The 12,936-nt window shown below is 35.2% G+C and overlaps 1 protein-coding gene across 2 annotated transcripts in view; it reads right to left on the bottom strand.

Moving 5' to 3' along the window:
- Nucleotides 1-12,936, bottom strand: part of Abca12 (ATP binding cassette subfamily A member 12) — a 177,656-nt gene that overhangs the window by 13,988 nt on the left and 150,732 nt on the right. For both annotated transcript variants that reach the window (XM_042679132.1, XM_042679133.1), the window contains exons 38-44: nt 11,507-11,594; nt 9,935-10,040; nt 6,041-6,095; nt 5,291-5,468; nt 3,735-3,850; nt 2,559-2,718; nt 1,256-1,509 (exon numbers count right to left, since the gene is read on the bottom strand). In XM_042679132.1, coding sequence (XP_042535066.1) covers nt 1,256-1,509; nt 2,559-2,718; nt 3,735-3,850; nt 5,291-5,468; nt 6,041-6,095; nt 9,935-10,040; nt 11,507-11,594 — 957 coding nt within the window. The remainder of the gene's footprint in view (nt 1-1,255; nt 1,510-2,558; nt 2,719-3,734; nt 3,851-5,290; nt 5,469-6,040; nt 6,096-9,934; nt 10,041-11,506; nt 11,595-12,936) is intronic.

Genomic DNA, 12,936 nt, shown 5'->3' with positions numbered 1-12,936 from the left:
TGCCTATCATACCCTGCCATGGACTATTTTATGTCCATTCTATTCTATTTTATGGGTTGTTCTATCCCTGTTATAAATTTCTACTCCTCAGTTGGATTTCTCTAGGAACCTCACAATGGCCTAGTGTCTAGAGACCAAATTACAAATTTCACCAAATTATACCACTTGATTATGGTGGCCTCAGTTCAGACACTTTGAATGGACTACCACTGAAGATGGACTATTAAACCTTTTTAAACCAAATATTCATTAAGGAGATTCCATAATCTTCCAACCACAGTAAGCTTTTTACCACCTCCTATTTCAATACACTCTGTGTTTTCTAATCTAATTCTATTCCTTCTTTCTTAAACAGGTCATGCAATTTTCCTCTATTGTTGTTGTTTAGTTATTTTTTAACTAAAATTTTGTTTTTGTATAGGTGATACATTCTTAAAGGGTACTTGAGGTGGTACAGTAAAAAAAAAATAGTCATCTTCAATCATATATAGCTCTCTTCAGTAGATGCACTGACAGTTAGGATACTCTATGATATACATGCATAAATAATGCAGACTTCTTTTAACTCATGTGGCAGTATACTTTATACATAAACATTGCATTTTCATTTAATAAATAATAGAAATGATCTCAAATGTTACAGAATATCATCCAAGTGGCTACAGAATATCATGTGTAAGAGTGTATATATATAATTTGTCCCTAAATAAATGATGTTCTGGTTCTCTCCTTCCTTTTGCTATTAGAAATGGTTACTATGGGGAATGATTTTATATATACATAAGTCTACATATGTGTGAAGGTATCTGCAAGAATTATTCCTGGAAATGAAACTGCTTAGTCTGTGATACCTGATTTTCTTTTTTCATCCTTCTTTATCTCGCCCTTCTTTTCCCAGATTCACTGTCAAAATGCTATACACTCAATCCTCATCCTCTTTGCTTATGAAAGTGTTTTAACCCCTTCAAAAACTCAACTTTCTTGCCTTACAAACATTTTCTCTCTAAGACCGAATTAGTTATCTCTTTAAGGCTAACAAATGAGCTTATAACAATAATACTGATAGATACATATTAAAGCAAGATAATTTTTTCTATAAAGAAATAGAGATAAATTATACTACAAAACTTTAATTTTTTTGTGTAGTTGTTTTCCTAGTCTTTATGGCAAAGCTGAGATTCTAAGTATTGGCCTCTAAGTATTTTGAAATGAGTTCCATCATTGATGTAAAACACTCTGTTTACACTATATTTACCTGAGCTTCTTAATTAATGACTCGTTGATTAAGAGACGCAACAAAAAAAACATGGTGCCCTGAGAAACCAAAGCTACAAACATTGCACCCAGCTTATTCATTTCAAATGTTTCACTTGGGTAGTTGACTCCATATGCTTTTAGGAAATCCAAGACTGCTTGTTGTTGGGAAAGTTCAATTAAACCATAGCCGAAACAGAATTGTGGAAATATCAGGAAAATTCTCTTGAGGGTTTCAGAAATAAGTTCTAAAGTCTGAAATGAGAGAAACAACAATGAAGCTTAGTCTTTGCATTCCAATGAATTGACAAAAATTTAAAACTAGATATGAATAAATATTGAGCATCTTCTGGCTTGCCAATTGTTTCACACGTGTGTGGGATTTACATACAAATAATTAATATAACTAAAGGGTGGAGTTTACAATAAAATGTTAGCAGAAAAGCAGATCTAAAGGTATCAGGGTCCAATCCTGGGGGCAATATCACCTCTAGATGTGCCCTATACTTTTAGGATGTGGATTAAGCTAGGGTGTTGTAATCAAATGCGATACTTGGAGGAGCCCAAATAAGGAAGAATTAATATAGTAAAGTTTTAGAACCTAAGGTAATATCTACTTGGAGAGAGGCTAGGTGGCGAAACGAGGTGGAAGAAGAGACAACTCTTTTCCAAGAGGAGCAAATGGCTCATTTTCATGTCATTCACACTTAAGGCCAACTGCTTCCATGTCGTGAATTTTTTCCTCCTCCTGGAGTGTGCTTGTGTAGTGCTCAGTTCACTTCATTTCCTCTCTGTTCTTTTCTGTTCAATTGCCTGGCACTGCCAGTGCTTCTCCACTCACCAATCATAATTGTCAGCGCTGAATGGGAAGTGATGCTTACAATGAAGTAGATTCCAATACATGATTGAAAATGAATGAAAAAGGGTTTCTTTTCTCTAGGAACATTCAGATAAATCCTAACCTACAGTCATATAACTCAGCCATTCTCTTTGTCACTATCATACGTGAAGAATTTGTTAATGAGTACAATGTTTGCTGACCAATTGGTGTCATGGTTTTCCTAGCAACATACAATATATCTGATTTAACCTCCATCATTCCACCCAAGATTTATCAAATGCCAATAGTTTTGACACTCAGTAAAATAAGCATTAGCCTAGATGGAATTTAATTTAATAAGTCTAAAGGATAGTTTTTTTCCCCTACATAAAATTCAGAATAAAGGGAAATCTTTCCACTTTGAACATGTTAAAACATCCAATACATTCACTGTAAATTGTAACAGAGTAAGAAAGGCTCTTACAGGATCATTTGGTTTTTCCTTGGAAAGAAAGTATACCACGGACAGGGAAACAATGGAATTGATGCCAAAAAACAGGTTGACACAAACGTAAGTGATAAAAGCCATTCCTGTCTCGTGGAAGAGACCAGCCAGCAAGTACATCCAAGAAAAAGTTGCATACCTGTTGGGTTAAAAATACTAATGATCAATCATACCTTCATTTACTCTATAAGAAACATACAATAAAAAACTTAGATGTGTTTCTAAAGTAAAAGGAAACATAATGGATGAGTTGTCAAGCCTTGTAGCTATATCTTGTTTCCATCCCCATTTCCTTTTTTTTTGACAAAAATATTCCCAAAGGATGTATTTTAAATGACAATAAGAAGCTTCTCTTTTAAAAAGCCTCTAGCAGTCCCACATCATTACAGCTACAAATTAGTCCCCATGGGGATGGTGTTATCTTGTCCAGGCAAGACTTTCACTGCTCAGAAACAGGAGTTCAATCTGTGTAACTCTTTTATCATTTAAAGTGGAGGAAAGATGATGACATTGTTTTAGGTTAATGAGGCAGACAAGGCCTGGTTCCAAGATGGGTGCCCTGTTTTGAGCAAAGACTTGAACACCTTTAGGGTAAGCTAAAGAAAGATAGAGAAGGAGAAGCTCTGTATCACCTATGGTTACTAAGAGATACAATCCATGTGTTCAGGTAAGAAAGAATTGTTGCATGAAGCAACAATTATGTCAGCCTGTACTACCTGTATGATCTAGCCTAACACAGAAACAATAGAAATATATGTTTGTCCTTAGCCATCTATAAAAAGATAAGTAAGTATACATAAACTTACATATACATTAAAATAGTATCTATTCATATAGTTTAAGAATTCATATATATTCATTTTCTCCATCATTTGAAGGCGTCCATTTTTATGCAAATTAGATTATATACGTAAATTTCTAAACTTGACTCTTGGCACTCAGTAAATTCCCATTATTGATAGCAACATTAATTTTCAGAGATATGCTTTAACAGACTATGGACTAGCAAGCGTAATATATTGTTAGGCATCACTCATGTCAAATGAGACCCCCACCCAGACAATAATACATTAAGTAATGACATTTAGGCCTTGTTTGTGTCTAGAAGCAGTTAATTCTGCTCATTCTTCTTTCCTTGTCTATTCAGCAGCTTACCCAAACAGAAGAAGTAGGAGAGATACAGCGCCTAAGTTGCTTTCATTGTAGAAGGCAGGTAGCTTGAAAATTGCTATGACACCAATGGAAAATGCTACTGGAACCAAGTAGAAGACCTGTGAGAATGTGTAAAAGAATGCTTAATGTTAGTGCTTAGTGTTAATCAGTAACCCATGTAATTTGAACCTGCAACAAGTTGGCCTAGGAAAACTTTGAAGGAATGATTTTTTTCTGATGGTCCTGTTTCTTGTTACTTTCAGCTTATTTGACATTGATTTTACTTTAGAATTTGTGTCCTCTAATATGAGATCAAGCCAGTTTCCACCTGTATTGATACACAAGAAGTCCTGACATTCATGCCTGTAGGTTTTAAAACTTGGGTTCATTCAGGGATAGTGGTTCAATGAGAGATATGACAACCAGAGATCTAGGCATTAGTCCTGAAACCATTGATTTCATTTTGAATGCTGCATTTCTCTCAGATGGTTGATTTCCTAGGCTTAGTTATCAGTGTGAGCTACTTGTGCAAAACAACAGGGCAACAGTTACCACATATACTTGAAACACAGGAACAAAAATCCAAGTGTTCCACTGGCATTTGGAAATATTAAATGCTAAAGAGTATGTATCAGGATGCACATGATGGAGGTGGTGGTAATTTAATTTTTGCTGGGGGTTAGGGAAGAACAGGAATGTCCTAAGTTGGGACGAACAAATGTCAGCAGAATATCAGTCATAAATAGACCTTTCTAGAAGGAAGTACTTGAAGCTTCCTTAATGTTAGAAAAAGAAAAAACTCCTACTAAGTCCATTCTTTTAGATTTGGCTTCCACAACGAACACATTTCCGACCTCTCTGGATACATTAACAAAATGGATATGCAGTTAATTACTCTCCAGCTCTTCAAGCCAATGATCTTGACAACAAGTTAGAAAATTTCACCGTGATCACAGGCAAATGCATACACATCCTGGGCTTTTGGCCAACTCTGGCACATTTGGAGTCAAGAACAACCATCTGAACTTTGGGAACATTTTATGCAAATGAGAGAGCTATCAATGAAATACACTTCTTCTTTACCCTTGTAATCTTCTCTAATGTGTCATTCAGCTGGAGCTGCTACTTTGAATTTTTCACTATCGGTTGATTAAATTTTTATAAGCTTGATGACTTGGCACAATTGGGTAATGTTGCTAAGCTTCTATTTCTCCAGCATAGTGTTCCTAGACTTCAATGTGCTGAAAATCACCTAGGGAATCTTTCAGAGACATCTTGTCTATAATCCCCTCCCAAGATATGGACTTAATAGACCTGGAGTGGGGCCCAGGAACCCGAATATTAAGAAGTATCCCAGGAATCTGATACATCTCAGAAAGAAAGGCAGGCATATTTTCTTTCCGCCAACCATCAGATGACTATATGCCTGACTCAAATTGTTTTTCCCTACTTTGTTGTCCCTGTGAGAATAATTTGAACAACTAGAGAATGTTTGAATGTAACACCAACATCTTCTATGCAAAATGATCCTGTTTTTCTTGCAGTGATGTGTTACTTACCATGTCATAAATGAAGTTTGTCACCCAGTAACATGTCACCCCGATGCCTGAAATATGCTGCAGCTGCTTGGCTTTGGTCTGATGTTCTCTTACAACATACGTGACAAAACTGGCCGTAGTGACAGAATAGCCCATCAATATGGACAGTGCCACCAAAACATCAATTAAACTGCTGATTCTAGGGTGAGAAATATCGAGAGGAAAGCAGACATGATTTTACGGAACTTTTTTTCCCTTTCAGGATGATTCATGACTCATGATTCAACAAAGCAGTATAAGAGTTGGCTATGACACAAATAAGCCTTCCTGTGAGGCAGGGAGATACTATCTTTGACCCGGCTCTGCAGCAACCCTGGAATAACTGTATCTCTAGAGCAGGTGAATTGACTAGGAATATTTGATAGCAAAACCTCAGTCTCCCACAATTACAAAGTCTATGCAAGGGACATGCAGATCTGAAGCAAAGAAATAGCACTTAAATGCAGCAGGAGAGTTGAAATGATGAAGCATTTAGTCTTTCGACTGATAAAAGCAGCAGACTCTGTGAATCTGCAGTCGATGGGCTCTCCTTGGCAGCCCCACTCTCCACCCTTTCAGAAACTTCCTTTTATCCCAGCCTGTGACTTCTAGAATCAGCCCTTCTAAAACTGACGTTCATTCAGATACACCTGTGATCTCCCATTATAGCACTTTACACAAAGGTTTAGCTCTGCCAAGAAGCAAGTAGTCATGCCAGAGAGATCTGCTTACGTGGCTTGTTCTTGATCTTGCACACCTGGATAAGGGTGGCTATACATGATGATACCTGGAGACAAAGATAAAGCTTCTGTTAGTAGGTGCTCAGTTCATCAGAAATACCAAGTTTGTGGTGAATAACATGGGTACTTCATTGTGATATAGCCTAAAGAATTTTATTTTGGGGTACACTTTTAAGGGAAATGACATTTTTTCTGAATTCCATATAATGTGGCACTCTCATGAAGAGAGACGAAATGGGATATTTTAGTTGGAAGCAAGAATCTGCTTTTATACAAAATGCATGTGTTCTTCTAATACAATGGAAGGTTGTGTGGAAGGTTTCCCTACATTCCTCTATCTACTCATATGCATGCTGGCAATTCAAAAGCACTTCAGAAATATAATACATTGCCATGGGCAGTTTAAATGGACACCAATTATATGAGGGTCCCTTCCTGAAATTTTGTCACTGACAAGATCCATTCTTCTCCTTTAGTACTTACATGATGCCTTTTGCTTCAGAGCTTTACCAGAATATGGGAGCTTCGTTCACACATTTCCATGGAAACATTAAAGGTCAGGGAGGATTCAAAGACACAAGCCCAGAAAAATAGTCTCTAAATTCTAATACAGTGCCAAATGATTGAGATCTCCCAGGGTTGTGTATACAGCTTGAGTTAGAAGAAAGACTCTGGTAGCAGTCTATACAGTCTGAGAAGTTGTAGAAAGAGGGTAGGATTTGGGATTAGAGAAAGCCAGTAAGTACTTGTTCCTGTATAGTCAAAAAGGACAGTTTCACTGCTTATTGGGTATGGCCATAGCATTATGATACCCAGGCATAGCACCTGAACATTTTTATTAAGAAGGATATGGCATATTTTGACCTTGAGTTTTGCAATAGTTGTATGTTAAGGAAAAGTTGATAAGTAAAACTAAACTTTAAATCACATCATTTGGGAATGTACTTTATTTATTATGTGTGTGTGTGTGTGTGTGTGTGTGTGTGTGTGTATAAATACTTGGGCCCTTTTAAAAATGAGTTTCCAGGGGCTCTACTTAAACCCTGCTCAATTATAATATAGGCAAGGGAAATCATGACTTTTATTTCTGCTTTTATTTCCAACACAGAAAATGTGCTACTTCACTGGAGCAACTTTTGCAAACATGCTTTTATCACAGTGTGCAAAATCCTGTGGGATGAGTTGTTTTCATACATACCGTTAGCTAAAAGATCAAGCCATATATCAGGAGGTTCTACAACATCCAGCAAGATGCCTTACATAGTGATCAGTCAATGAATATTTATTATGTCAAAATCAAAATTTCATCACTGTTCTAGAATACAATGTACATATATAAACACACATATACATATGTGTGTATACATATATATATATATATACATAGTAGGTACATTATACTGTATATAAATATATACAGTATAAATATATTGACACTGCATTGAATATATATTGGCTCTATGCTGAATATATATAGTCTGTATTATATGATATTGTATAGCTGTATATATATGTGTATGTATTTACTATATATATATAGTTGTCTCTATAGGTGTAAAGCTAAAATGACATGATTCCATTGACCTTGCTTCTGTATAACAATGAGTAAGACTGAATATTGCAGTAGAAAGGATCATGTGTTAGTGTTTTTGTAAAGAGATTACTTGTATACTAATTTTTTGGGGGGTAACAAGCAAATCAGTATTCTTCAAAAGAGCCATTTTTTCATATAAAACACACCACTAGGGGGAACCCCATGAATAGAACAGATATTGATACTGCAAAAGAAAGCTAATCAAAAGATTTTTATAAGAATACTAGAATTCAAAGAAAATTTTATAGCTAAAATAAAATCCCAATTCATATAGAATCTAACAGAGATACTTAAAACAAGTGGAAGAGGAGAGGAGATATGAAAATAACTGGGTTGATTTTCAAAGCCAAAGTAATAATACCATGGTAGATCCCATCTAAGCATGATGGAACAAAGATACATTTTAAGATTATAGAGTTCTCCTTTGGAAGAAATCAAGTGCCTTCCAGAAAGGATGGAAAGCTATCATAATCATGTAAGACTGAATAAGAAAAGAATAATAAGGAATAGAAGTCACACTACTAGTAGTATTTATATCACTTGAGCTTATTTTTAAATTAAAAAATTCAATGTAGAGTCAATATAAAGTTTATCTTCTACTCTTACTTCTTCATCCTCTGTAACTTAAAATACAATGGTAGAAGTTCTAACAAGCTTACTAGGGTCTAGACTGGCTCAGTTTGCCTTCGCCTAAGTTATGAACACTAACTACAAAGGAAACCAGAATAAATATTTCAAAAAAGTGATTCTGCAATGTGCTGTTGTGCTCCTCTTCTCTCTATCTTTGCTACATTTTTCTTTAGTCATTTCTATAGTTGTTATCATTTGATTATATGTAGCAACAATCCATCTCTTTTGCTCCGAATGAAACATCCTACTCAAAGTCAAGGTTTCGAAAGTATTTTGAAGCAGGTTATACCAGACTCACCATAGGCCCCATTTTACTTAATTCATCACTTTTGACTAAGCCCTCTATTGATGCTAAAGACTATCAATCTCATTAGTTTCTTTATAATTCCTCTTGCTGTGAAAATGCCAATGAAGTTGGGGGAAAATACTGTTTTATCCGAAATGAAGACTCAATGATTCTGTCACTGAGACGGGTTTTTGATGCTGTGGCTCATTTCCACAATCACCATATCAGGCAGGCACTATTATGCCCAGCAGAAGGAAGATAAGAAAAGGACATATCTGAATTTGTAAAAGATTGTGTCCTTTTTTCTGACTATTTATTGGGCTCTGACTTGGTAAGAAAATGTGTTACTAAGTTTTTTTGCGTCCTTATTATTACTAGTTTTTAGGATTGGTCTGGGAAATAATTTGAGCAAGGCTCAAGAAGATGAAATGGTCTGATGCACAGTAATTGAATTAGAAAAAAAATGAATCAATTTCTTTTAAATTCCAACCCTATTTTACAAACCGTGAAAGTCTCCCAAGAAACCCAGCTAAAGTTGACCTGGATGAGTCCAAAGAAACAGATTGGAGCGTTAGAAAAACAAACAGGCAGGACACAGAGAGCCTTGAATTCAAAAGGGGCAGTAATAATCACCCTGAAACTACTGTAAGATGATAGCCATGCTTTATATTAAGCTTATGTCATATACTGAGTGTTCAATAAGCAGTAGCCTGTCTGGTGGGTGTAGAATTTATTTGTTTGAAAGTTTTTATGTTTAGATTTGTGAATATTTATATATTTTTATATTTATATTTATATAAATTTTATATTTATATATTTTTATCACCTTTAACCTTTTTGCTATAAACATAATAGTTTTGTAGTTACTCTTTTTTTGGGGGGAAGGGTGCCAGTTCTAAGGCTTAAACTCAAGGCCTGACCCCTGTTCCTGACCCTCTTTGTGCTTTAGGCTACCACTTGAGCCATAGCACCACTCAGGCTTTTTCTAAGTAGTTTGATGGGAAGTAAGAGTCTTGTGGACTTTCCTGCCCAGGCTGCCTTCGAACTACGATCTTCAGATCTCAGCCTATGAGTAGCTAGGATTTACAGGTATGGGCCACTGGTGCTGGCATGTAGTTACTTTTCTATGAGACATAATAATTAGTTGTGAGTGCAGAAAGAGCATGGAGTCGGCATGATTATCCTGACTTGATAAATGTGGAAACTAAATTAACCGGAAGTTAAGCTGATTACGCAGTATGTTCCATCTGGCAGGAGTTACTACTTCCAAACTCTGCTTAAAGACCTGTGATTTAGATGTTATAAAATACTCAGCACTGGTATGTTTGTAGCGAAAGTAGTAGCAGTAAAAGAAGCCTCTATGTATATGGATTTACCATGTTGGGCAGCATCATCTTTGGACATGTTAACCCGTAACAGGAAATTGTTCAAGCTGTTGAGGTAAGCTGGAAGGGAGTGATAGCCTTCTGGATCATACCATACCTGTTAAAAGAAGGCAAAATCAAGATTGAATCCAACTTAATTAAGCTTTCAGCATCTAAAGCAAGAATAACAATTTCCTAATGACTTATTTCCTCTTGCAACATCATAAAGTAACCTCCAAAGTGTTGATCACAGACCAATATGTTTCTAACTTAAACATGGCATGCCATTTTTTTCTAAGTAATGAAACATATTAACTCTAGATACTTTGTATATGCAAAACATGGACTTTCACTGGAAAAAATTATTATCTTCATCTCTGTGTAGAACATGGTCATTCTGAGGTTAGAATTAAAGTATTCTGATCAATAATAGTAGTAAAAGAAAAAAAGAAAAAATGGTAAATAGACAAGGGTAGAAAAAGAAATAAAATACATATGTAAGTATTGTATCCTTAGCAACAAGACTGATAACCAATCCTACTAACTTTCTATTCCTCATTAAAATCCACAAGACATAAATTACTTTAGCCTCTACATCAAAATCAGAAGGATTGTGCTAACTTTGATAGCATGTATATCATATATAGGATATCTATATATATGCATCTATCCTATATATATATATATATTCTATAGGAACATACAGAGAGTAGCATGACTCCTGAACAGGATGACATGTAATAATAAATTTAGCTGTAAAAGTTTTTAATGAAATACATACAAACAATACATAACACATTTAAAGAGAACAACACCATGATTAAGTTGGTTTCATTCCAGGAATACAAGGATGGTTCAACATACATAAATCAATAAACATAATATAGCACATGCTTTTTTGGGGGGAGGGGGGCCTGGGCACTGTCCCTCAGCTCTTCAGCTCAAGGCTAGCGCTCTACCACTTGAACCACAGCGCCACTTCTGGCTTTTTTTTCTGCTTATGTGGTGCTGAGGAATCGAACCAGGGGCCTCATGCATGCAAGGCAAGCACTCTACCACTGAGCCACCTTCCCAGTCCCACATGCTTTTATTTAAAATAAAAATAAAAACTTTGAAGGTATAGAGGGACTGTATTTCAACATAAAGGCAATATATGACAAACCCATAGCCAACTTTATGTTAAATGAGGGAAAATTGAAATAATTTCTGTTAAAGTCAAGAATAAGACAAGAGTAGAGATACTTCTTATTCATATTCAACATAGTACGGAAATCTCTAGTCACAGTAATAAGGAAAGAGAAAGCAATAAAATGGTTCTAAAAGGAGAAGAAATAAGACAAACTATCCCCAATTCCAGATGATCTGATTCTGGCAGGTCTCCTGGAACTTTAGTATGCAAGCTTCCTGAGCTGTACACACAGAATTTACTGCATTATGCATTACTGCATATGCATTACTGCATTATGGAGTATACATAGCACCAAATGTTGCACACATGTTTTGTTTTTAACCTCATGATAAGATGCAAATGTAACTATTTCACATTTTGATTTGTATGACCTCCCAGAAAAGACTATAATTTACCTTGGCAAGTGTTCTGTTGATAGGAACTGCTGTTATATCAAAACGGAGGTCATTAGTCAAGTGCATCCCAAAACTCCAACCTCCATATCTACAAAGAAATAAATTTATATTTGTTTTGCTAAATGAAATCTTCATAAGTTTATCTAACGTACTTTAGTAGGAGCTTAGTTCTTTCTTTCCAGTAGGAACATATTTACAGTATGAAATGAATACAAGCATTGATACCTTTTTTTAAATCATATTTTAGTCTCAAGTACTCAGAATACAGGAAAAGGCCCCTCTAAACAACTAGTATTTACAGTGATCATTCTGCAAACGCATGTCATATAATCGAGTCCTTTCTTTCATTTTAACTGGACCACATCAACAATCTCAATATTTTATTGTTTAGACTTTTTGTCTGGATAATTATTATTGGAATGTTATAACATTAGATCTTACCTTTTCATAAATGTCCTAATTTCCTCCCTACCACAGACTCTACTCACCACTCCCGCCTCAGTTTGTTTCATGGTACTATATATGTTTACCTTCTTGGATATTTGAGAGTGAGTTAAGTTTATCTAAAGACTGTTAGTTCACAGATTCTTAAAAACTATAATTTTTAAAATCAGTAATATTTTTAAGGAAAGATTGAGATCCCTAAAAAATTATATTCCATTTAAATAAACAATGGTGTGGTATGATTCACACTAGAATTATCTTGTGCCTGTCCTCCTGGATATAAGATTTTATTAGAGCAATAGGTTTTCGCATATAAATGACATCATAGTAAATTGTTCACTGCTATTCAAAGGCAGACTTTCACAACTTTTTGCTTATAGTAGACCCCACTTTATTTATAATAAGTAATATTATTATAAAATATTCATATATATGAACATATTTTTATCACAAAATTTATATTCATAGAAAATATTATATGAATTAATAGTGCTTCTGTCCTGGTGGAACTTGTTTCCTTCTTTTTACCTGTAATTCAGAATCATTTTACAGTGAATGTTGACCATTTATATCTAGTGAAAGAGGTAGGAAAGAAAATGTGGAGGAATGGAGAAATGAACAGGAGGAAAGGCAGGAAGGAAAACATGGAGGAACTGAGGAAAGAGACAGGCTCAAGAACTTCCCATCCACAGTAAATGTCCAAGTGATTTAGGTATTTGGCCCTGCATACTTTCCTCTCATGGATGTATTCTAAATTTGAGCTATTATTATTGAAATGGAGGCCAATTATCATCAAAACTCATGCAGTTCTCCAAAGAAGTCTAATTCAGTCAATTGCTCCTCTTTTGTTTCAAGAAAGTAAAGAAAATGAATATATTTATCAGTACATTTTGGAGGGCTTACAAAAATCCAGTGCCTTTACATTGCTCCAATAAATCTTCATTTACAGTCATTACTCAGACTTCAATATATAAGGCTGTTTACAT

This window comes from Dipodomys spectabilis, unplaced genomic scaffold (genome assembly GCF_019054845.1).
Source record: "Dipodomys spectabilis isolate Male_0828 unplaced genomic scaffold, ASM1905484v1 ptg000051l, whole genome shotgun sequence".
NCBI lineage: Eukaryota > Metazoa > Chordata > Mammalia > Rodentia > Heteromyidae > Dipodomys > Dipodomys spectabilis.
The sequence above is the reverse complement of the archived record's forward strand: the minus strand, read 5'-3'. Positions and strand labels throughout refer to the sequence as shown.